Below are 24,449 nucleotides of genomic sequence, written 5' to 3' on the forward strand. Positions count from 1 at the left end.
ATTGCCAAATGCCTCTTGGGGGCACAACTTTAGTGTTGTAGAGAAGCAGTACTCTAAACTATGAAATGAAAGACTTTCCAGTAAGACCCTAAACCCTTTCAAATGAAGAATTCTCTAGGAGAGTGTTTCTCAAACTTTCTTTTTCCATTATGGCTCCGCTAAGGAGAAAAGCAATTCTCTGTAGAGAAATACTGTCTTAGTCTGCTTTGGCTGCCATAACAAAATACCATAGACTGGGGAGCTTAAACAACGGAAATTTATTATCTCATAGTTCTGGAGGCTGGAAGTTTAAGATCAAGGGCTGGCAGGGTTTGGTTTCTGGTGAGAGCTCCTTTCCTGGCTTGCAGATGGCCACCTTCTCACTGTGTCCTCACAGGGTGGGGTGGCGGTAGGGTAAGAAAGAGGGAGTGGGGTAGAGAGAGAGAGAGAGAGAGAGAGAGAGAGAGAGAAAGCTCTTCTTTTTCTTATGACGACACCAGTTCTATTATGGCTCTACCACCTCACCTTTATGACCTCATTTAACCTTAATTACCTCCTAAAAGCTCTGTTTGCAAGTATAGTCACATTGGAGGTTAGGACTTCAGCATATGAATTTGGTGGGCACAATTTGGTCCATAGCAAGTGCCAAGGAATACCTGCTTTTTTTTTTTTTTTTTTTTTTTTTGCCTGCCCAAGAACCGATTTTTGCTCGGTTGGGGGTGATACTCTCCGCTCCCATTGAGAATACATGCTCTAAGGGATTGAGATGGGAAGATACCTATATACCTGGTGGGAGAAATCCTGGAACTCCATCAGAAAGGAGGCACTGGCCAAAGGGTGACCGTCTAGATATACCCTTGGGCCCTGGCGGTGGTTGGGGGTGGTGGTGAATGAATTGGAGACTTCAGAGCCGATCCTGGTTAGTTTTGGATAGAAATCCACCTTTGGCCACTCCTTTTGAGACAGTTTTGGGGCTCAGGTGCAGGTTGAGAATATCATCAGCAGGTGATGATGGAGTAGGGATGCCTTGCAGCCCTGATGTAACCATTCCCCACCCTGCCAGCTGAGCACTACTACATGGGTGGGAGTCATTGGGTTTATCTCCAACAAAGAAATAGTTTTGACTTGTGCCCTGAAGGATGAAGGTCAGAGGTCTGCTTCCCAGACTCACACTAAACATCTTTCTAGCAGAAAATCTTTATGCTATGGGCGTGATACTCTGTAGGACAAGGACATTGACAAGACAAATGAGGAAATTATTGGGTTTCAGCTCACTGAATCAGCTTTCTTTATCTACTTCCCAGGTGAAACTGGGTCCCACATGACCCTGGATCCCTGGGCTCTGGGGCCCACTCCCCATAGAATGGAGAGGTGCCTTCGGGGTCTTGGCAGCTCCCCCCTCATTGCTCCTGTTGACCCCTCTCCACCCAGAGTAGCTGCAGAGATGGTGCATGGGTGGCCCTGTTGGAGAAACTTGGGCACATAACTGGGTGGAGGGCCCTGGCCAGGCCATTGAGAAACTAAGTGGGCCAGGGTGGGGCACACAGCAGAAGGAAGGCTGGATGGGGGGCTGGGAGGCCCGGGTACCACTACATTCTCTGACCCAAATTAACTGAGGGGCTTTGGGCAGGTCACTTCCCTGCTGCAGACCTTATGTTTCATTTTGGAAGAAGGAAGACCCAACCTTAGAGCAGGGCTCCCTAATTTTTTCCCACCAAGGCACACAGACAGTGGCATTATTGCCTGGCATACTAGGGTGAGCAGAGCATCTTGGAGCTCAGGGGAACATGGGCCCCTGTCTGGCTGCCCCGTAGGGTCAGTATCTGGGCACATATGTCACCTGCCTGTGGCTTGCTAGCTGGGAAGGCCTGGCCTGTGGGACCCAAGATCTGTACTGGCACTTTAGGATGATAAGGCTGCCACCCTGTAGGACTGTATGGAGCCCTTCTCCACTTCTACACACCCATATTTGACTGTGCATTGCCTCTTCCATCATCTGTGTGGAAAGGCTGTGAGTGGGGAGCATGGGGTCTTTGTGGCCCTTCTCTACACCATGATACCCCCAATCAGGGTCCTAGGAACTCAGAAAAGGGTGCTCCTGTATCTTTGGGGCTGAGTTGCCACTATATCCTTAACATCTACTGCCTAAGAATTTGGGCCCCTGTCATTGGGTCCTCCTGGAACATGTGTTCTTTATCTCTGGCCTCCTCTGTCTGTTTGGTTTTTAGAAAGTCCTGCTGGGATTCTCTTGGCAAAAAAGCTGCCAGGATTCCTCTAGCACTCTCTGATGCCAGAGGCCCTGGGGTAAAGGCAAACCTCCCCTCTGATCTGCCTAGTTCAAAGACTAGGCTTAGGGTTAGGGTCAGTGACTGGGAGTAGGATTACTGGTGTCCCGGTAGCCCTGAGTCTAAGGCCAGGAGGAGAGCAGTCTGGCTGTGCCCCGAACCATGGCCACAGTGATGTTTGAGGCATCCAGGTGGGAAGGGAGTGCTCATGGAGAACTGAGGTGTTTCTTGTTTCTAGCAATTCAGCTGCCCTTGCAAGCATAAAATGGAGTGTTTAGGGAGTTAGTCCAGTGCACAAAAAGTGTGGGCCTTGAAATGGTAGTCCAGGGTTTGAATCTTGACCTGAACACTTTTAATTTTTTTATTTTGAGAGGGGAAGAGGGTGGGGGGGAGAGGGACAGATAGGGAGAGAGAGACAATCTTAAGCAGGCCCCATCCTGAGCATGGAGCCAGACGCAGGGCTTGGTCCCATGACCCTGGGATTCTGACCTGAGCCAAAATCAAGAGTCAGATGCTCAATGGACTGAGTCACCCAGGTGCCCCACCAACCTAGCCACTTAGGGGAGTGTGATCTTGGGCCTCATTGGGCCTTCTTGAGCTGTAGTGCCTATGTTTGTAAAATGGGAACGTGATACCTACCGACAGGGTTGATACAGAGGATACACCGAGAATGGATGTAGGGTAACAGAATTAGTCATCCTCTCTTTGCTGAGGATGTTTAGTGGGGGACAGGGGGTTTGGGGAGCTGAAGTTGAGAGTCCCTCCATTCCTGGGTGTGACCCTGTGAATACTGAATACCAGCTGGTCGCATCTGGGGTTGCAGGAGAGGATGGAACAGGTGAAGAGAAGAAGAGCTTCTTAAGGGAAGGAGAGATCATTCAGGCAGAGAGAGGTTGTGGAAGGGTTCCATGGAGAGTGAGGTAAGTGGTACCTCTCTGTCCACATGGAGGGAGGCCCTCACTGTGAGGGGCAAGGGTCTGGGAGGCCCAGGCAGTGGTTTCCCTCGCAGTCACGGGCCTTGCCTCAGGGACAGGCTGTGCATTCCTGGTGAGGGACGGGGCCTCCAGGGACTCCATCCCATGCAGGCCTTAGCAGATGCATGTGTGTGGAGCATATTTATGCAAACCTGTCTTCTCTGTAGCTATAAAGGAACTCAGAGATGATCACCTAGGCCCACCTCTTCCCCTGACAGAAAAGGAAGCTGAGACCATGAGAACTGGGACAGACTGGATTGGGATTCAAGTCCTTGCTCCCACCCCTGTGCAGCGTCTGCCTCAGGCAGGTGCCTCTAAGCCCTGGTTTCTTCTTACACAGCAAGGGGCTGATGGAAACACCTACCTTCTAATTTTTGTTGGGACTAAATGAGATACTGCAGGTAAATCCTTACCCAGAGCTGGGGCATATTGCACTACAATATTTAAAACTTATTATGGAGTGATTTCTCTAAGGGCAATATGGCAGACTATGGCAGGGCTGGCCTGGAAGCTTGCATTTGGGAAATCGTTGCAAGCCTTTTGGTGACATGAGGCTGCCTCCCACCCACGATAGTGCTTGGTGGGGGCTGGAGTGGGAGGTGACTGGGCAATTTTCAGGGCAAGTAGGACCTGGGGGCTCCTGCTGAGCCACCCTGGCCTTGTTGAGCTACACTGTGGAGGGATGGGGATATGTGGAGGCTGGCAAGACATCTGGGTCTGGGACCTTTTGTGGGTTGGAGGAAGAAGCTGTGGGCGGCGTCTGCCTCAGTTGGCCAGTAAGCCTCTGGGGTGGACAGTCTTGCTTGGGTGGGGGCAGGAAAGGCCTAAGGATGTTCTTGTTTTAGGCTCCAGTGGCCCTTTTTTGGGGGCTCAGGAGTGGAGGGAACCCTGTCCCTGCCCAGAACCTGGCGGGTGACCCCTGACAGATGAACGCCACCACACTCTGACATGTTGTGATTGTGGTCTCTGTGTCTACGCATCCATGCCTGTCTGGGGGTGCCTAGCACTGTGCTGTGCTCCTACTACATATCCATAGAGGATAGACTAGTGGGTGGGCCTAGACTAGTGGGTGGGCCTGGTAGACCTAATTTGAATCTTGGCCTTGCCCTACCAGCTGGGAGACCACAGGGCGGGTCACTTGACCTTTCTGGACCTCATTTACTGACCTGTAAGATGGAGTGGCTGGGCCTGCCTGGCGAGGATTGGTGGGGACACATGCACGGTTCCTCATGTGGTACTGGGGCACCTTAGATGGTGGCCAAGGGCAGCACTGTTGAGGGCTGGAGGGAACTAATGGCTTAGTATGGGGTGTTAGACTGGACAAGGAAAGGTGATGAAGAGGGCCAAGCAAGTCTGAGGGGGCCTGTGTGTGCTGCATGTTAGGAGTATCTGAGGTTTACAGAAGGGTGGGTTGCTCATAAGTGCTTCATGGAAGAGATGGGGCGGGGACTGACATGTTTTGTTCAGTAAACATTGAGCTCTCTGTGTTCCTGATACTGCGTCAGACACTGCTTTAGAGTGACTCAGACTCATGTCCTCACTGTCTACTGGGGTAGGCAGACACCCACTTAGACACCCATGAGGAGGCTTATTGTTGGTGGCAGTGTGGACCAAGTGCTGCCGTGAGAGTTCAAGTATCCTGGGGAAATCAGGAAAGTCTTGGAAGAGGAGACATGGGGGCCTGGGAATGCCATTCTTGGTAGTGTCATGGCCTAGAGGGAGGCCTGGCTCACCTGGGATGATGAAGGAACCACACATCTTCTGGGCCTGGTGGGCTCTGAGAACAGTGAATACAGACCCTTGTGGCAGATGGGAGATTGGCCTCTCTGGGGTCTCTTCCCTTGGGACTCCTGCCCCAGACTTCTCCTGGATGGAGCTATGCATGACTGCTTGGCTAGGGAGCCTGGGTCCCTGGGGAGGGGCTGAGCTGCCCTTGAATGAGGGAGAGGCTTAGTACTGGGCTCCAGAGCCAGTCCTCTGTGAAGGTTGCCTCAGTGGCCATAGTGGGGCCTGACCCAGCTCTGCTGGGTGCCTAGGGAGGCCTGTTCCCTTCCCCTGCTCCTCTGAGGGGGGGCCTGAGCCTTCGTGTCACCAGTCCCTCCTCCCTTCGTGTTGCTTAGCAGGGATGGGTGAGCCAGGGCGTTACTGGCTCAGCCTCAGCCTGTGGGCTGGTGCCTCTCAGAAACCCCCTTCTGAGGCAGCCCCTGTGAGGTGGTAGTAGGGGAGGTTTGGGGATAGCAGGGGAGGCTCTGAAGGAACAGGCAGCCTCTCTCCCTGCCCCTCTGCATGGTGGCTTAGGTGATAAACTGCTTATCCTCAGGTTGTCTCCCTGAGCTGAATGCAGAAGTGTGTTATTTAAATTTCAAAATCACATTTTTCTTCTAACAGCTGTCAGAGTCTCTGAGTGTCAACGAAAATTGGGCTTTAGCCGCAGCTCTGTCACCTCTTACACCTTCCCTTTCGGGAAGAATTCATCTGGTGGCCAGGGAGAGCTGGTGTGGGGTGGGGCAGACGGGGACTGTGGGGACAGGGAGAGGGGAGGTGACTAGGTGGATGGGGTCGGGTGAGCAGTGACTCCGGCCATGCTGAGCAGCAGGTGGGAACACCTGGGAGGAGGCCAGCCTCCCCATCAAGGGGTGCCAAGGCGTTTCCCCCTTGTGTTTCATTTCTTCCCCTCTCCTATCAGTGCTGGTGACTCGGGCTCCTGTCAGTGGGTGGGAGGATTTGCTTGTACTAAGGTGTGAGCGGGGTGTTGGTGACTTCATGTTTCATTGCCTTTGTGTCCAAAGAAGAAGGCGAGAAGGAAAGAAAGAATGAGTAGAACAGGAGAGAACAAAGTTTAACCCCAAGGAAAGGCTTTGTAATGGTAAAATTTGACATGTCATGGTTGGGACGAGGTTTTTGGGGTGAAGACATTTTCTGGTACTTCTAAAACAATATCTCCCAGGGGCACCTACTTGCTTCCCCTTGGGTATATAAGCCAGGCTCTGCCAGCAGTGGGGATGTGGGGTGGTTCTGGGCCGGGTCTCTGCTCTTTAGAGGCTCTCAGATGGCTCTGCAAGGTTCTGTCTCCCTCTCCACTCCCTGAGCATGCTCCTGGCTTAGCCATGAACTATACTCACCTGATTTATCCTGGTGGAAGGCAGGTTTTTGGGTAACTGCCCTGGGAATGCCTCTTCCAACCATATCTGTTGATGCACTCCTTTAACCCCTAGGCTGTTGAAAGAAAGGAACAGGTCTGACTGGGGTCAGAGTGTGTGGAGGGAGGTGTGTGTGCGTGCGTGTGCGCATGTGCACTGTGAGCATGTTATGTCTTTGTGGAGTGGAATGTGTGTATGGATTGGTATGTGTATGTATATGTGGGGTGGTATGTGTGTGTGAGGTGGTGTGTGTGTGTGTGTGTGTGTGTGTGTGTGTGTGTGTGTGTTATGCCTGAGTGGGAATGAAAAAGTGGAGGGGGTGATGTGGCCCTTCTGTCAGGGGAACAATCATTGCCCTCAGCCCTCTTTTCTACCTTCTAGGGAAGCCCTGAGAACACTGGTGCAGGGGTGAATACAGAGGGACATTAGAGGATGGGAAGGCTATCTTCACGTGATTAACAAAAATAATTAGTGGACTAAACCTCTGTATGTGTATTTTGGGGCTTCCTACAGTGTGGAGGTTATGTCATCTTCTGGATGCTTCCGTCCCCTCCTGCAGAAGCAATGTGTATGTGAATTCATTCTTTAGATTCCAGGAAAATCCCTTGGGTGCTGTGCCCTGTTCTAGGTGCTGGGGAAATGTCAGTGAACAAACAAGGCAAGGGAGACTGTTGCTCTTATGGAGCTGATTTCGATTAGCCTGAGACAGAGAAAAACAGAAAACAAGCCAACAAACAAATTAACAGCAACAACAGAAAGATAGTGCTGAATGGCATGCAAGGATTAAATAGGAGGACAGGACAGAGGTGGCTGGTGGGTCATCCAGATTGGGAATGCCAAAATCTGATTCCCTGGAAGGATCCAGCCATGGGAAGTCTGTGGAATGGCAGAGAGCACATCTAGGGAAAGGTCCCCAGGGCAGGACACTGTGAGGGAGGGTGGGGCCTGGGACCCAGCGAGTGAGGTAGAGGTGGTGGTTTGGGAGGTTGGGCACCTAGGCAGGCAGGGGCCAGATCACTGGGATGCTGCAGGTAAGTTAAGGACTGTGGATTTCATTTTAAGAGTGATGCGAAACCTCAGTATGAGTTATGCTTTTTTTTTTTTAATTTTTTTAACGTTTATTTATTTTTGAGACAGAGAGAGACAGAGCATGAACGGGGGAGGGGCAGAGAGAGAGGGAGACACAGAATCGGAAGCAGGCTCCAGGCTCTGAGCTATCAGCCCAGAGCCCGACGCGGGGCTCGAACTCACGGACTGCGAGATCGTGACCTGAGCTGAAGTCGGACGCTTAACCGACTGAGCCACCCAGGCGCCCCGAGTTATGCTTTTGAAAAGCTTACTCTTGCACTGTGACAGAGTGGATCATGGGGCAGGGAGGGGCATGGGCAGCGGTGGGAGCCAGAGAGCAGTTAGAGGCTGTTGCACTGGCCAGAGTCCTAAGACAGTAGGGTGTACGATCTGGGATCTGTGGTGGCACAGAGCTAAGGACAACTGTGGTAATTTAGGCTTGAACAACAATGGGACGGCCATATATCAGTATGGGGAAGGGGGAGGAGAGTTCTCTGTCTGCCACAGTAGGCTGGAGATACTAGTCAGACCTTTAGACCTCTGTCTGGAAATGCCAAGTAGGCAGTTGGATGTAAGCCTGGAGTTCTGAGGAGAGGTTAGGGTTGATATATAGATTGAGAGTCGTTAGCATATAGATGGTGTTTAAAGCTCTGGACCCATGAGGTCACCTAGTGAGAGTGTGTGGACTGAGGGGGAGGTAGGTGGGGGCTCTCCAATGCAGAGGATGAAGAGCTAGCGCAGAGGAGGCTGAGATGAAGGCCAGTGTGAAGGGTAGCCAAGAAAAGCACGGGTCTCAGGAGAGAGGAAGGGGTAAGACATGCTAAATGTAGCCAAGAGGTCAAGTTAGAGATGTTTAGAGACATGACCATGGCATTCGGCAGCATGGGGGTCACTAATGACCTTGACCAGAGTGTCCTTAGTGGGGCTGTGGGTTGGAAGCTTGATTTGGGGAGGATGGAAAAGAGGATGTGAGGTAGCAAGGTAAAAACAGCAACTGTAGGTGGCTTTTTGGAATTTCTTTCTGAAGAAGGACTTCTTATGGTGAGAAAAGTTTATTTCATAATCAGTAAAAAAATTTAGCTTATGGTTGGTGCTTCCAATCCTGCGTCCATTCACCACAAATAAAAAATGCTGATGAAGGTACAGGTGAATCACATCAATATGAAATGCCTCAATTTTGGCTTTTAATTGTTATAAATACAAAATTAAAGCTGATATGCTGTTGTGGGAACTGGTGTGAGCATGGTAAAAATCCTAATTAAACAAACAAACAAACCCACCCAAACTACATTTAAAAAGACATAGAACCCTCAAAAGTGGCTGAAAAAGTCCCTTAAAGTGTGAAATAATGACATTTTAATTTTTAATTGCTTAAAACACAAAATTAAGCCTAATATGCCTTTTGAAGAATTGGAGAAAGCATACCAACAGTGGTTAAGATTTGACAAAATATAAAATGATATTCAAAAAGCAATCGATTTTTGGAATCGATTTTCAGTGAATTTGCCATTCATCAAATTGACTTTTGGTGTGTTGGTCTGCTTCCAAAAATACAGCTAACCCTGGAGGATGCTGGGGTAGCTGCGTGTTGTGTGGGGATGGAGGTGAGGGGAGAGTCCCAGAGAAGGTTGAGGATATAAGGTGGGGAGCCTGGACTAGCACTGCCACTTGGTGGGGGGCGGGGGGAGGCACCCTGAGTGGTGGGGGGAATGAAGGTTGCGGTCCCACTGGGTCCCTGGGCCTTGAGTGAGGACAGAGGACTGGCAGGCGAGGCATGCTGGGAGTGCAAGGTCATCTCTTGGGGAAGCTGACGGTATGCAGATGCATTCATGCAGATGGTATGGGGCTCCTGGCCACCGCTCCCAGCTGAGAGGAAGATCCTGGAGGTGCTGCTCTCTTAGGCTTCTGGATGAGCAGAGGGCGCTCTGAAGTCTGCCTCTTGCTCACCAGTGAGTGACTGGGGACCCTTCTATCTTTCGGGTGTCGTGTGTGAGGCTGGGGCAAGAGGTGCATGGGTTGGACTTCTTTTAGCAGGGTTATGTGAAAACAGAGATGTGGGGGAAGATCTTTCCAGCCGGGGAACACATTCTTAAACAAGCATTTATGGTGCATGTGCCATGGACCGGAAACTGTGTGAGGCATTTTTACCTACATTATCCAGTCTAATCTTTAGCATAGTCCTGTGTGTAGGCAGCCTGGGTGTTTTATCCTCATTTTGCAGGTGAGGAAAATGAGGCTCAAAGAGGTCACATAACCTGTCTGCACATGCTTGCTCTGCTAGTTGATGGCCCTGCTAGGTCCTCTGCCTCCCAGTTGGGCCAGAGTTCCTGCTCATAATCACTAGCCTGGCCCCCAGCAGGGACACTGTGAAGCCTGTGGAGCGAGCCTCAGGCCAAGAGTGATTTTCCATTTGTTACTTGATTATAATCTCTTCATTTCCACTAGAATGTAAGCTCCAGGAGGGCAGGAGCATTGCCGGTTTGGTTCATTTCTCTTAGCAGTGCTTTACATGTAGTGAGTGCTCCGTGTTGGGAATCTTGGGATTCCCTGGGAACCACTCCGTCAGGGAATCTTGAGTGGTGGCTGGGTGTGGATGGCCTCATGAGGCTGAGGGGTGTGGAGGTGATGGTGCAGATGGCTATAGCCCAACAGGGAAGATGGGCTCCCCTTAGCTCCCCACCTTTCCTGCCTTCCATCCATCCCTATTTAGTTTGTTTTGTTGACATCTCATTGTTGATGGCCTCTCTGCTCACCCTTATGTCCCTAATTATTTGGACTCAGTTGACTGTCCTTTTCTTTGAAGTTCTTGTCTTGGCTTCCATGACACCAGTGTCTCCTGACTTTCCACCACCTCCCAATGTCCACTACATGATGATGTCCAAGGCTTTGTCCTGACCCCTTTCCTCTTCTTTATTGTCACCCTCAAACTAGGCAACCTCATTTAGTCTTATGACACTAAATAGCTTCCATGTCAGTCATGGTGTTTTATGCCTCTTGCTCAGATGTACCTTCTGCAATCCAGACTCATTGATTCTTCTGCCTTTTCAGTATCTCCACTTGGACATCTAGTAGGCATCTCAAACTTCAGTGAAAACAGAATTATGTGTTCAGTTCTGCCCTCCTTCTCCCCTTTAGGTCTTTCCTGTTTCACAAAGTGATTCCACCATCTACCTGGTGCTCCGGCCCAAAACTTCAGAGTTTTCCAGGATTTCTTTTTCTTCCTATTCAGCATCTGACCCATCCTGTTGGTTTTCTAAGTTATTTGCCGAATGGGCTCAGTTTTTGACATCTTTGTAGTTACCACTCTACCTAGACCACCACCTGTGGCTTCTTCTTTTACTTTTGCTTCATTAAGGAAGCTCCAGCCACTTTATGGTTCCTTTTGCCTATGAACACACCAAGGTCATGCTTGTCTCAGGACCTTTGCACCTGCTTTTCCTTTTGCTTGGGATTCTCTTACTTTGGATTTTTTGCACATTTTACTCCTGCCCATCATTCTATCTCAACTTGGATGTTACCTCCTAGGACAGCCCCTTCCAGACCCCAGTCATTCTCTTCTGAATTTCCTTATGTATTTTCTTCATGGCACTTATCAGCACTTTATTTTTGTTTTTAATTTTTTTAATGTTTATTTATTTGTGTGTGAGAGAGACACACACACACAGTGCAAGTGGGGGAGGGACAGAGAGAGGGAGACACAGAATCTGAAGCAAGCTCCAGGCTCTGAGCTGTCAGCACAGAGCCCGATGCGAGGCTTAAACCCACAAACTGTGAGATCATTACCTGAGCCAAAGTCGGATGCCCAACCAACTGAGCCACCCAGGTGCCCCATCAGCACTTTAAATTACCTTACTATTTATATGTTTATTACTGGTCTTTCACTAGACTGAAAGCCTCTGGAGAGAAGGGACTCTGTCTTTCCAGTTCGCAGCTGGATTTCTAGAGCATGTGGTCAGTATCTGAAAATATTTGTTGACTGACAGCTGTGTGACTGACTGGCAGTTGATAGGAAATTGGGGGCTGTGCATGAAGGCAGCCGGTGTGGCTGTGACCCCTGTATATATGGGCATGTTTCTGTGTGTATACATGCTGTGTTTGCATGGGGCCAGGGTAGACTCCTTTTAGCCTGTTTCTAAACGAGGTGGGATGGGAGCTTTCTCACTCCCTGTAGCCGTCAGAGTCTTATACTTGTGTGGGTGCCCAGGGGCTCAGTGTGGACTTGGGGCTGGACATTGCAGCTGGAAAAGGGGTTAGGGGCAAGCAACCAGGCTGGCAGACTCCTGGAAGGCCAGAAAGGGAGCAGAAACACCCGAGGACCCATTAGCCTGCAAGTATCATAGAATGGTGAGCATCTTATTTCTGTTCCCATGGGGAGAGGCCTGTTGGTTGTTAGAAAGTCTACCTTGATGAGCTTCTTGTTTGGGTAGTGGGGGGGGGGGGGTGAAGCCCCAGAAGGCATGCTCTACAAATTGCCTTCTGCTGAGGGTGGGCTTGGTAAATGGTGTGCTGGGTGGGATGTGTGCATATTTGAGGAATGGGCATTGGCAACTCAGCCTGTGCTCCAAGTCAGTGGTTCTGCAACTTTGGAAGGCAGCCTCAGAGTCACAGGGCAGCTTGTGAAATCCAGATTCTTAGGGATGAGCCATAGAGCTCTTGACAGAAAGGCATGGGGCCTGTGCATTTGTGTGTAACAGGCACTTCAAGTGACTCAACCAATGCAATGAAATTTAAGAACCTTGACTGTAAATCAGTTACTTCCCTCCCACTGACCAGACCAACCAGACTGACCAGGCACACTGCTGAGGGAATGGGAGATGGGCATAAGAATAAATACTTTGATTTTATTTTGTTTAATTAATTAACTATTTTTATTTTAGAGAAAGACGGAGTGTGTGAGTGGGGGTGGGGCAGGGAGAGAAGGAGAGGGAGAGAATCCTAAGCAGACTCCATGCTGTCAGCACAAAGCCCGATGCGGGGCTCAATCTCATGACTTGAGCCCAAATCAAGAGTCAGATGCTCAACCAACTGAGCCACCCAGTGTTGTTATTTTAATAGCAGTGCATTTTAACACATAGTAGAAAAATGCAGAACTAACATAGATGTTATCATTTAGGACAAATCTGGGTAGGTATTGAAAAATTTAAAAAAGTGAGTCAATTGAGAAATTTAAAGATTTCATTTGAGAAGAGATTTGAAAGAGAAATTTGACTGCTGTGTGGTGAGCCCATCTCCATATGGTGTCACACGGATATTTTAAAGATACCAGTTTGACGATCCAGGGACACATGGTCTTTGGCTCAGGGGAGCCCTCCAGGAGGGAAGAGGGGAGGTGGGTGAGGCTTCGCTGGGGTGAGGGAGCCCTTCTGCAGTTGTTTCCTGGCCCTGCTGTCACGGAGGGACAGGAAGGGAAGGGCGTGAAGGGCGTGAAAAAGCCAAGCCGTGTCCCCAGGGGCTGGAGCTGGGAGGCTGAGTTCACTGCGGTTTTGGAAAAGTACCAGGCATGGTTCTATCCCCACTCACACACCCTGAGGCAGCTGTTTCTCATCTACTCCTTGGCCCAGCTGGGCTCCTCTCGGCAGGCGTGGGAGACCCGCGTGGGTAGGAGCAGAGTGAGTGTGGAGAGCTGGCTGGCCCAGGCCTACGATGAACTTCTAGTTCCTGGGTCCTTCTCAGCTCCTGTGTGGTCTCTGCGGGGGACGGAGGGGTGGGGTAGCAGGGGCCTCCCTCCCTGCCCTTTGCACATTTTAGTTCAGGGGCTCAGGCCCACACTGGGTGAGGCTGTTGTTTGCAATCCAGCATTTCTCCTTCCTCCCCCAGTAGGGGTTCCTGAAGAGAAAACAAAGCCTTCTGAACCCATGGGAGAGGCGCTTAGTGGTGAAGGAGAGACAGTGGATGTGGGAAGGGGCTGTCTGGTGGGCTTGCCTTCCCCCGGCACATATTTCCTCACTGGTAGGGAAAGCCGTGCTTGGGCCAGCTTCTGGGTCCTTCTCCACAGGGCCGGTACCTGCTCAGGGAGGATCAGAAGGGGCATCTTCCCTGTAACTAGGCAATTGCTGTTACTGTTGCCACATTTATTGTTTTTTTTTTTTTTCTAGGAAATTTACCAAGTTTTGGCCCAGGGGTTTACATTTCCCACCCCCCTAGCACAAGCTTTCACTATTCAGACTACAAATGGAAGGCACTGAGGCTGTAATTACAGCGGCATTAGCTCAGGAACACGCTGAGAGGAGCAGGAACAGGGCACCTGGGGAACCTAAAAGCAGCCGCGGGCCTAAATTAGCTGCTGCTCCGCGTGCATTGTAGCCCTGCTTTTCTTTGGGGGCCCCCTCCATCCTCACTCTCTGCTCTCCTCCACCTCTGCCCCAGGCTGCTTTACTTGCTCTTCCCCTCTGCCCGCCAGCATCCTGACAGGTGCAAGAAACACAGAAGAACAACCTGACTGGTGTAGAGGTGGTGCCCCCAGAATAGCCTTTGTGTGGACGTGTGTCCTTGGATCTCGATGTGGGCAGGCTGGTTTGGCTGCAGCTTAGGGGACAGCTTGGGAGGCCGCACCCCACCGGGGACAAGCCCTCTCTGTGCTCTCCTGGGCCTCACTTTCGGTCTCTGTGTCCAGGCATCCTGAATTGCTGTCAGGTCCTCCCAGCTTTTGCCCCAGCTCTTTGTTCCCTTGGCCTGGGACCCCGTTCCTACTCTTTTTGCTTCCTCTGACTCATCCTGTAGGTTCAGCCGAGATGTCACTGCTTCTGTGACCCCTGGTCTGGGCAGGATGCTTTCCTCTCTGCTGCTATAGCACCCTGACTTCCCTGATGCACAGCTTAGCACTGCCATGGGCCACTCCCCTGTCTCCAGCTGGGTCTCTGGGGAAGTGCTTGCACCTAGTAGGCCTTTAGTAAAGAGTTGAAAACCAACCTTGATTCCTTTTTGGCTTTAATCCCCCTTTTGCTTTCACAACAAGAAGAGAGGGAACTTTTTCTGCCATTCTAGGGCTGTTGTTGGCAGGGTGTTGAGGTGAGGCCCAGTCTTCATCCATTGTCTCCTGACTTTCACATCTGAGTCCTTCTGGACTGGGCCTTTACATTGATACTTGATTAGACATGGCCTTGTATTGACCACTATTGCTGGCTCCACATCAGTTTGGCTTCTTTAATAGTATTAGCCAACAACTTCTAAGTACTTGTTACATATTAGATATTGTTCTAAGTACATTTATTCTTTCACTCGTCAAATTTGCATTCAACACCTACCATGTACCAGGCATTGGGAAGTATGGATATGGCAGTAAGTACAACCAATAAAGCCCCTGCTTTCAAATGGAGTTTATATGTAACACAAACAAACAAATGACTAAGGAAGTGTATACTCTGGCAGATGGTGATGAGTTGTGGGAAAAAGAGATCAGAGAAAGGGTAAAGGGAGTGACTTGTTACATATATGGTCGGAAAGGATTCACAGATAAGGTAACATTTGAGCAGAGACCTGAAAGAAGTGAGGAAAGGTCATGGAGGAGAGCTTTCCAGGAAGTGGAAGCAGAAAGTGCGAAGGCCCTGAGGTCAGGGCACATTCCAGGAAAAGCAAGGAGGCCAGTGTGGCTGGAATGGAGGAAGTGACCAGGAGGAGGAGGTGAGGTCACATAGAGCAGTGCTGGCTAACAGAAATATGAGTCATCTATATAATTCTAAGTGTTCTAATAGCCACATTAAAAAAGTAAAAAGAAGCAAGTAAAATTAATTTTAACCATACATTTGCTTAATATATTTTCAGAATATTATCGATTCAGTATATAGTCAAACTAAAAAATTATTAATGAAATGCTTTATTATTTTTTTTTCATAGTGAATCTTCAAAATCTGGAGTGTATTTTCAAAATCTGGTGTGGATATCTCATTTTGGGCTTAGCCACGTTTCAGGTTCAATGGCCACATGTGGCTAGTGGCTACCATATTGGACAGCACAGATATAGGGCCTTGAAGACCAGGCCCAAGCCTCTGAATGAGGGGAAGCCATAGGAAGCTTTGAGGCCTAGGAGCATTATCTCTCTGCCTTATGTTCTAGAAGGTTCACTCCAGCTGCGATGAGAGGATTGTTTTGAGGCAGGGGGTGGGGTGGGTGCGAGGATAGAGCAGGGAGCCTAGGAAGGAGGCTCTTGCCAGGATGTGGTGATGATGGCTTGGACCACACTGGGAGCAGCGGTGGCGGTGAGAAGTGGTTGGATCCCGGATGTATTCTGGAGGTGGAACTGGTTGGTTTTTCTGACGTGGTGTGTGAATGAGAGAGGAGTCAAGGGAGTACCTAGAATTTTAGCCTGAGCTAGTGGGAGGGTGAGTTGTTTCCATACAGATGAGAGGAACTGGGGTGGGGGAGCAGCATTGGGGGGAATGTGTGGGTTTGGTTTGGGGCCTGTTAAGGTTGAGATGCAGTGTCAGCCTTTCAGGTAGAGTGGGCAAGTAAACAGGCAGCTGGACGTGTGAATCTTGTACTCACGGGGAAGCTTGGCTGGGGACAAGCAATGAGTGCCCTGGGAAGTGGGTGCACATAGAGAAGAGGGGCTGAGCCCTGGAGGAAAAGGTGGATAGTTGTGAAGGTGCATGCAGGGTGGTAGCAGGAAGCCCAGTGGAGAGGGCAAGACTGTGAGGAAAGAGGGCCAGATGGGGTAACCTGCTGTGTCTAGTGTCCAGATGGGCTGAGGGGGAGGAAGCCCCAGGATCCCTGACCACTGGCAAGAGGGGGAAGCAGACGCTAGGCTGCAGTGGGTCCAGGTGAGACCAGAAGGGGAGAAAGAGATCGCTGGTATGGATGACTCCTTTGAGAGCTTTTGCTCTAAAGGAGAGCAGAAAAATAGGATTACCTTAATGGTGGCTATATGGTCACAAGGAGGCTTTTTTCCCTTAAAGATGGGTGATATAGTAGCTGATGGGGATGATCTAGTAGACAGAGCAAAATTATCATGCAGGAGAGAGGAAAAAATGAGCTATCTCATTCACACTTACAACCGTGCTATGTGGTAGGTACTATTTTGCAGATGGGGAAACTGAGGCAAAGGAAGATTCAGTCATTTGTCCAAAGCTGTACAGCTAGTAAGTAGCAGGGCCAGGAGTTGAATACAGATGGCTCAGTTCTATAACACCCAGTCTTAACTGCTATGCTACTGCTTCTTGGTTTCCTAGCTAGATTTGTGAGCTCTTTGAGAATGGGGCCTCCTCTTACACATTTCTATCTGACACAGCACCTAGCCAAGAGAGGGCTGTGCAGAGGTGGGGTTTGCTAGATCTTTAATGACCAAGAGACCTGAACACCAGGAATGGTGCTGGGAATGCTCGGACACCTGGGCTGGCCACGGGAGGCGGGGTGTGGGGCATGGTGTTAGCTTGCCTCAGTTTGTGTCCTTCCCACCACCTCCCGGGACATTGCATGAAGTGGATGGTGCTCAGGAAATACTGGCTAGATGAAGAATGAGTGAAAAGGCTAAGGCTCATCCATCCTAAAACCTAAGCTGATGATTCTTCTGGTGTACACAGTGTTGGCATGACCTGGTTCCTGCTCTGGTTTACCACCAGTGTGCTGGGTGGCCTTGCCCACTCACTGCGTCAGTTTCCTTAGCTGTAAAATCAAGAGGTAGGGCTAGGTGGCCTCCCATCTGGCTCTCCCCAGAATGTCTCAGGTGGGCATGTATGGGCTGGATTCCTGCCTCCCTCCAGTCTGTCATCAGGATGGACAAGAGGCACTGTGGGTGGGGTCAGCTGGCAGTGGAGGGTCAGGTGGTCCTTAGAAGAGCCGAGACTTGTGGGATGGGGTAGCCAGCACAAAGGGAACTTTACAGATTGTGGGAATCCTGCTTCGTGTCCAAGACCTCTCACTCCAATGGCAGAGCTCAAAGCCATGGTGCTAACGGCTGAGTCCCAACATCTAGCACATGCGCCCTTTAGTTGGTTATGCGCTTAGCTCCATTAGAGTCTGAGGCTGGACTTCAGCCTCTTACCTCTACTTCCGGGGCTCCCACCTGGAGCTTCCTTTTTAGGGGTTCTCCATGCTAACTAGCTGCTGTAGCACCCCTGCCATGTGGCATTTTGAAATGTGTAGGGACAGTTTTCAGTGGTCCTGTGGTGGGGGTGAGGGTGGTGGTAGTGGTGGCTGCTGAAGATCCCATGATGAGAATTGTCCCTCCCTAAATGCCAGCAGTACCCAGAGCAGAAGCCTGTTCAAGTGTGCCATTGCAGGGTGCTCAGGGGCCTGGGAGCCCATCTTGCCTCAACTGCCACTCAGTTGTGTGATCGTGAACCAGTCATTTTATTTCCCATTATCCACTTTTGTGAACAGGGCATGAACACCTACTTAGTTGCTTGCCTTTAAAAAAAAAAATGTTTATTTTTTTTATTTTGAGAGAGAGAGAGAGAGAGAGCAGGCACACCCGAGTCGGGGAGGGACAGAGAGAGAGGAAGAGAGAGAATCCCAAGCAGGCTCCACTGTGTCAGCAAAGAGCTGGGTGGCTTTATTTCACAAACCGTGACATCATGGCCTGTGCTGGAATCAAGAGTCAGACACTTAACCCACTGAGCAACCCACTCCCCGCTAGTTGCTTGCCTTTTGGGTTGTGGTAAGTTTTAAATGAGCCTGGATTAACATTCCTCATCATCTTGACTCGCCACAGGTAAGGCTGGCTGTGCACCAGGTGCTGTCCTAAGCTGTGTATTCCCCCATTTTAATCCTTACTGCCTGTTGGGTGACCTGCTTCACGGAGGAGGAAACTGAGGTAGAGGGCATCTTGAACCCTGGGAGGTGTGCCCAGTGGGCCTGTGGCGGTGGTCTTCCCGTGCCCCTGCAGGCCCGTGACCTCCCTTTCCTTCACCCCCAGGGACAGGGGCAGACCCGGTGGCCAGTGCCAAGAGCAACCACTGCCTGGATGCCGCCAAGGCCTGCAACCTGAACGACAACTGCAAGAAGCTGCGCTCCTCCTACATCTCCATCTGCAACCGCGAGATCTCTCCCGCGGAGCGCTGCAACCGCCGCAAGTGCCACAAGGCCCTGCGCCAGTTCTTCGACCGCGTGCCGGGCGAGTACACCTACCGCATGCTCTTCTGCTCCTGCCGAGACCGGGCGTGCGCCGAGCGCCGCCGGCAGACCATCCTGCCCAGCTGCTCCTACGAGGACAAGGAGAAGCCCAACTGCCTGGATCTCCGCGGCGTGTGCCGCACCGACCACCTGTGCCGGTATGCCCGCCCGCAGCCCCAGCTCCGCGCTCCCGGGCCCCGGCGTGCGCGCGCAGACACCTGCCGTCCGCTTGCTCGTTCTGACCCGCGTTTACGGTTTGTCTGCCTTCTCTGTGTTCACTCGTGCTTAGCACTGTGGGAATCCACGGTGAACAACCCAGCGAGCATAGAATTTCATAGACCCTAGAGCCTGCTGGGCTGAGAAGGGACCTTCAGTGAATTCGGCCCCACTCCTGAAGGAAACCGCCACCTCATGTCCCATTGAGGTCATGTGGCAGGCAGGATGGGGCCCTCCTAAATCGCAGAGGCAGCTCCTTACACACGGAGAGCAGAGCCATTCTGGTGCTGGGGCAGGGTGTGGGTTCGAGTCTGACTGCCCAGGTTTGACTTTTCTACTTACTAGTTGTGTGACTCGGAGCAAGTTGTAAAAATTTCCCGAGTCGCTGCCGTTCCTTCACCTGTAAACAGGAGTAAAAATGTCCACATTTGGTTATTGTGAGGATTAGGTGACATGATGTGTGTTGGAAGCTTAGCACAGAGCCTGGCGTATACTCCATTTTGATAAGCATAGCCTGATTATTAGCAAGGTTTTTTTCAGTTGTCATTACCGTGAGTTGAAATTTGCTTCTGTATAGTTCTTATGTCTTCCCTGTTTGTTGTTAAGCATTTGTTGAGTCCCTGTTGCACCCAGCGCTCAGTTCTAAGACCTGGGTGTGCAGAGGTGAACATTGTGCTCTCTGAGGAGCAGCCTGTCCAGAAGGGGACACAGACAAAGCAGGGATCCCAGTGCAGTGGCTCTCAGATGAGGCAGCATGGGGTAGGGACATCTGCTTTAGTCTGGGGCTCTAGAGGAGGGGGCCTTGAGCTAAACCTTGAAACATGAGAAGGTGAAAGCCAGGGAATGTGTCAGCTGGAAAAGCATATGCAAAAGGCTGGAGGGTAGGAGAGAACCTGGCCTCATGGGGAACTGCAGATGGTGGGTGCACATGGAGTGTGGGTTGTGAGGTGGGGAGGCCACAGGTGGGGCTGCTGCAGAAATAGAGGCCATGGTGGCGCAGAGATATTCAGAGATTGCTTACTGTGTCCTGGATGCTGGTTTATTATATGGTTTGTCTAATTTAATTCTCACAACAAAACTACCGGGTAGATAACTATTATCGTCTTTATCTGTCAAAAGAGGAAATAGAGACATAGAAGGTAGCTTGCCTAAGGTCACACAGCTCATACATTTCAGAGCTGGGATCCATCCATCCACACTGCTTTTTCCAGTGTAGCATCCTGGCCTGGACTCAGATAGTGGCTGTAGGGATGAACAGAAGTGTATCATTTCAGATATGATTGGTAAGTAGACTTGACAGGACTGGGTGATTGGTTGAAAGTTCCCTGGAGGCAGAAGTCATTTCTGTTTTGTTTACTCCATACCTCGTCCTACACGTAAAGCCTGCACATGGTGAGCACTCCACAGACGTTTCTTGAATGGATTAAATGAACGGTGACCACTATGTTTCCTAGTTAAGTAATTATGGGATGAAGGAGCCATTCAGTGTGGGGGGGGGTTAGGTGTGTAGCATTTGAGGTGCCTGGAGGACCATTGCCATGCCCCAGGCAATGTCTGGGGCATGCTCAGTAAAGAGGCTGGAGTGGAGAAGTGGGTTTCGGAGTTGCTGGGCACCTCATTGGTGATTAAAGCCCCAGCAGTGAGTGAAATGGTGCAGGGTGGATTGGTGGAGCCCAAGAGGGAGTCTAGGCTGGAGAGGCCTACAGATTTGGGCATCCTCAGTGTTTAGGTGATGAGAGAAGCCTTTGGTGTGGATAGTGAGGCAGAACTCTTCTGGAAATACCATTTATTCAGGGAGGGGCAAAGGAAGTGGGGCTTGTGGCAGGGAGGCTTGGAGGGTGGAAGGATAGCCAGGAGGAAGTGGGCCAGAATCCGGGAGAGAGGGGTTCCTGAGGGAGGGGGTGACTGAGACATGGTGCCTCATGGTGTGTACATGTGTGTACAAGAGAGTGTGTGAGTGTGCCTGTGAGGAAGTGTGAGAGTGTGTTCATGGGGGGGGGGGCGTATGGATGTGTGTGAGTTTGAGAGTGCATGAGTGTGAGAGGGAGTGTGTGAATCTGTGTGAGTGAGTGAGTGACGGGTGGAAACCAGCTGTAGTTGGTTCAGGCATGGCAGGAGGCAGAAGTGGAGGCAAACCCTCATGTTGAGGACATGCACGCACAGGAGAGAGAGACACACACACACACACCCCGTGATAGAGGCTGCAGGGGGAAGAGAGGCCTCTTTCTACCATGGGAGTGCCGGTGGGGTGGGGAGCGTGTTCGATGAAGGGGAAGTGCTGTTTTGGTTTGGAAAACAAGCACTGCGTGAGTTCAGAGACAGGCCTGATCCCAAGAGCTCGCTGCAGGGCTTGGGAAAGCTGTGAAGATGGTAGGCTTTTCTCTTTTGCTTACTTAAAAAAAATAGGCCTTGTCACTTACAGACACTGATTGAGGTGATTTAAAACAAACCACACATACAACAAGAGGATGGTTAGAGGCAGAAACCCAGGGCCCTGCAAAGGAAGTTGGGAGCCAGTGCCTCAGGTGTGCGATCTAGCAGTCACTGAGCTGGAGCTCTGTGCCTCGTGGTGGCTGGGATAAAGTGGGACCATGATGGCCCACACGAGTTCCAGAGCACACTGGAAGGGAGCATGGTAGTTCTTGAATGGACATAACATCTTCTCCTTCTTCTAAGTGCTGACATGACCCACCAGGCTGTTACACATAGTGTATGTGGAATGACAGATGGATTAGGAGCTGGGCCTGGGAGGGAACTGGAGGGCCAACCTGAGTCCAAGTCCAGTGACGACAGGCTGGAACATGCAGGAGCCTGTGCGCACCTGTGGGCCAGGTGCACCAAGGCCAGCGGATGAGCCGGCCTCAGCCGTCTCCATGAGGAGCGGTAGCAGACAAGCCACAAGAGCACCAGCATCCCCTTCATGAGTCCTGTGTTAAGGGAGGACAGTGTGTGTGGTTCCTCAATGTGGGGGTGGGGGAGGTCTATGGTCCTGAGTGAGAGGGGGGGAGTTGAGAGCAGGATAATTTCAGGCTTCTAGAACATCTGTGTCTGTTTAAAGAGCCGGAGGGGTTTTTTTTTGTTTCTTATTCCAGGGGTGGGGGAAGCCAGAAACGGGAGATGGGGATTCAGCCTCATATTGTAGAACCAGAAGGGGTGTTTCAATGAGATTAAGGGTTGAGAGAGTCTGGAATGAGGCGTCCCTGGAGCTAAGGGCTGACAGCCTCTGAGAGGCACTAAGCCAACTGGAGGAGGCTCCATGCAACAGGACATAAATTTAGACAGCGATCGCAGGACCCGCCAACAGTGCAGTCTCTAGATGTTTGAATTCGGTCAAGTGTTGAAGTTCTAGGTGCTCCAGGATGAGGTGACAGGGTGAGCTCTTGGTCTAGAACCGGGCATTCCTCTAACCCTCCCTGCCCAGCTCCCATTCCTGAACAGATTTAAAGTGTGGTCCTGAAAGTGGTAGGACAGGGCTGAAGGAGGATCTGCATCCAGGATGGGGCTGGCAGGGCCTGGGGGTTATAAAAGCCTGGCCAGGTGTTCTCTGGGGAGCTTTGCCTATGACTCAGAGCTGAGGCTTGAGGTACACTGGGGCGAAACAGATTGATAGGTGGTGGGTGGAAGTGGTCACCGTGGTCACCCTAGAGCTGGCAGACCTGCCCCTGGTCTCCTGAGTGGTCCCGGGTGGGCCATTTCACTCCTCATGCCCTTGGTTTCTTCACTGATCACATAGGGATGCTCACAAGTCTGCAAGGACCCTTCCCAGGTCTGTGAGTCTGGGTTTGGGGGCAGCTTTCTCCTCCTGCACCTCCACTTGAGGTATATTTCTGGGAAGATGAGCTCTTGGCACAAGAGAATACAACAGAGACCCCTTGTTGGGGTAGAAGGCATGGGAGGGCAGATTTGAAGGACCTAGGGACAGGCCTGGAAGGGGAGGAGTTGATGTTTTTCCATGTTCTTGCAAGCCTGACTTACGGACCCATGGACCCTTTCCCCATGTCACGGAGGAGCCCAGGAGGTGATGGGTGGCTGGAGGGGGGCATGAAGAGAAGAGGTAGCCCAGACTTTCTTCTCCATATGCCTAGGGAGAAGCACCCTCCCTTTCTTGCCTAGCATTGGATCCTTCCAGGTTTCTGCCTTCCAAGATAGGCACCACAGGTGGAAATCTTTACTGTGAAATGGGTGAGCTCAGTGCCGTGACGTTTGGATCAGGAAACGGAGACCCCAAGCCTTCCTTTCCTGGTCACTTTAATGGACAAAACTAGCTTTGATGGGGATCATGGGAAAGCTTCTTTGGGCTGACTCTTGGAGAATGAGGCTCTTGCTGGCAGGCATCTCTTGGGACATGCCTGGTGCTCCAGTGCTATAGCACCCAGTCCTCACTTTGCCAAGCCTGCCTGGCCCCCTTCGCTTTCCTGCTGGGGGAGTTGGGGCCTGGCTATGCTTCTCTCCGAGTGAATCTTGGCCCAGGATTCCTGGGGGACAGCTCTGCCAGAGCCCACCTCAACTGGCACTGCATTAAAGCAAGTCTGTTGATCTGCTTTGTGGCATACCCAGGGGCAGGCCTTGTACATCCCCAGTGTGATATTTAACAGACTCCACTGTGCTGTCTTATGAACTGTCACTAAACACAAGGTGTTGGGGTTTGAAGAAGCCTTTGGTTAAACAAGGACATCTCTGTGCTGGGGCCAGGGTTTATGGGAAGCACTTCTGAATCCTCCCCTGACTCTTTGGACCAGGATCAGCGTGGAAGCTTCCTGCTCCCTGGCTCCAACTGGCCCTGAATTTGAATGCTCTGTCTCTGGCTTTTGTCTGGTTTGTATCCCATGAGCCTTTAGAGCTGTAAACTTAAGTCCAGGAGAGGCTTTTCCTTTAAAAGTCTTCTGATACAGAGTCTGGAAAGCCCAGAGAATCTCTTGGAATGAATCCATGGAATTTGGCTGAATTCTCTCACCCTAGCCCCCCAATGGGCCATGACCTACTTTTTTTTTTTAACACAATCTTCTGATGTCTACTCTCCGCTTATACTTATTGCAAGGACAGTCTGGATTGTGTGTGTGTGTGTGTGTGTGTGTGTGTGTGTGTGTGTGTGTGTGTATGTGCTGTATGTGCCTGGGAAGCTGTGGGGAGGATGGTTATGTTGTCCTGTAAACTGTGTCCCTTTTAGGCCTCGTTTAGAAGAGGCCCTCTGAAATGCCCTGTTCCTCTTGGTCTGCCAAGAGGATATAAATAACTCGGTGCTGGCCCTGTGCCATGTCCTGGGCTGTAATTTAACCTCTGGGTGCTGAGGATGTGTATAAATAGATTCCAGCCTGGGGCTGCCCTGGCTGCCTGGGCCCCCTGTGCAGTGGACACTGTCCTTGTCCAGGAGGACTGCCGGGAAGGCAGAGGGGCTGGGGACCCCGTCCCTACCCCCCTCCCCCCAATCAAGGTTGTCCACAGGGAGCGGGGAGGAGTCTCTTCAGCAAGCTCAGCCTCTTGCCTCACTGGGGCATGTCTGGGGATGTAGGCAGTGTATATGGACAGGTTTGCATTTGATTCTTGGCTCCTTGGGGTGGTCCCTCAGCTTCCTTTGGACTCTGTAGAATCTGTTGACTGATGCTTTCAGTGAGTTATCTCCATAAACAGCAGCAGGTGATTATTTGCATGGGGTGAATGGGCTCTGGGTCTTCTAAGCCTTCACTTCTTTTAAAGGAGAGGGTCTGGAATATCTTGAAATCATATACAAAGTTTTGTGTGTA

General features: G+C 51.0%; 1 protein-coding gene across 7 annotated transcripts in view; it reads left to right on the plus strand.

The window, feature by feature from the left end:
- The window catches only part of GFRA2 (GDNF family receptor alpha 2), a 99,426-nt gene that overhangs the window by 12,900 nt on the left and 62,077 nt on the right, over positions 1–24,449 (plus strand). For all 7 annotated transcript variants that reach the window (XM_027077473.2, XM_027077475.2, XM_053216456.1 and 4 more), the window contains exon 4: positions 18,296–18,650. In XM_027077473.2, the coding sequence (XP_026933274.1) occupies positions 18,296–18,650 (355 nt within the window). The remainder of the gene's footprint in view (positions 1–18,295; positions 18,651–24,449) is intronic.

Source organism: Acinonyx jubatus, chromosome B1 (assembly GCF_027475565.1).
Source record: "Acinonyx jubatus isolate Ajub_Pintada_27869175 chromosome B1, VMU_Ajub_asm_v1.0, whole genome shotgun sequence".
Classification (NCBI taxonomy): Eukaryota; Metazoa; Chordata; class Mammalia; order Carnivora; family Felidae; genus Acinonyx; species Acinonyx jubatus.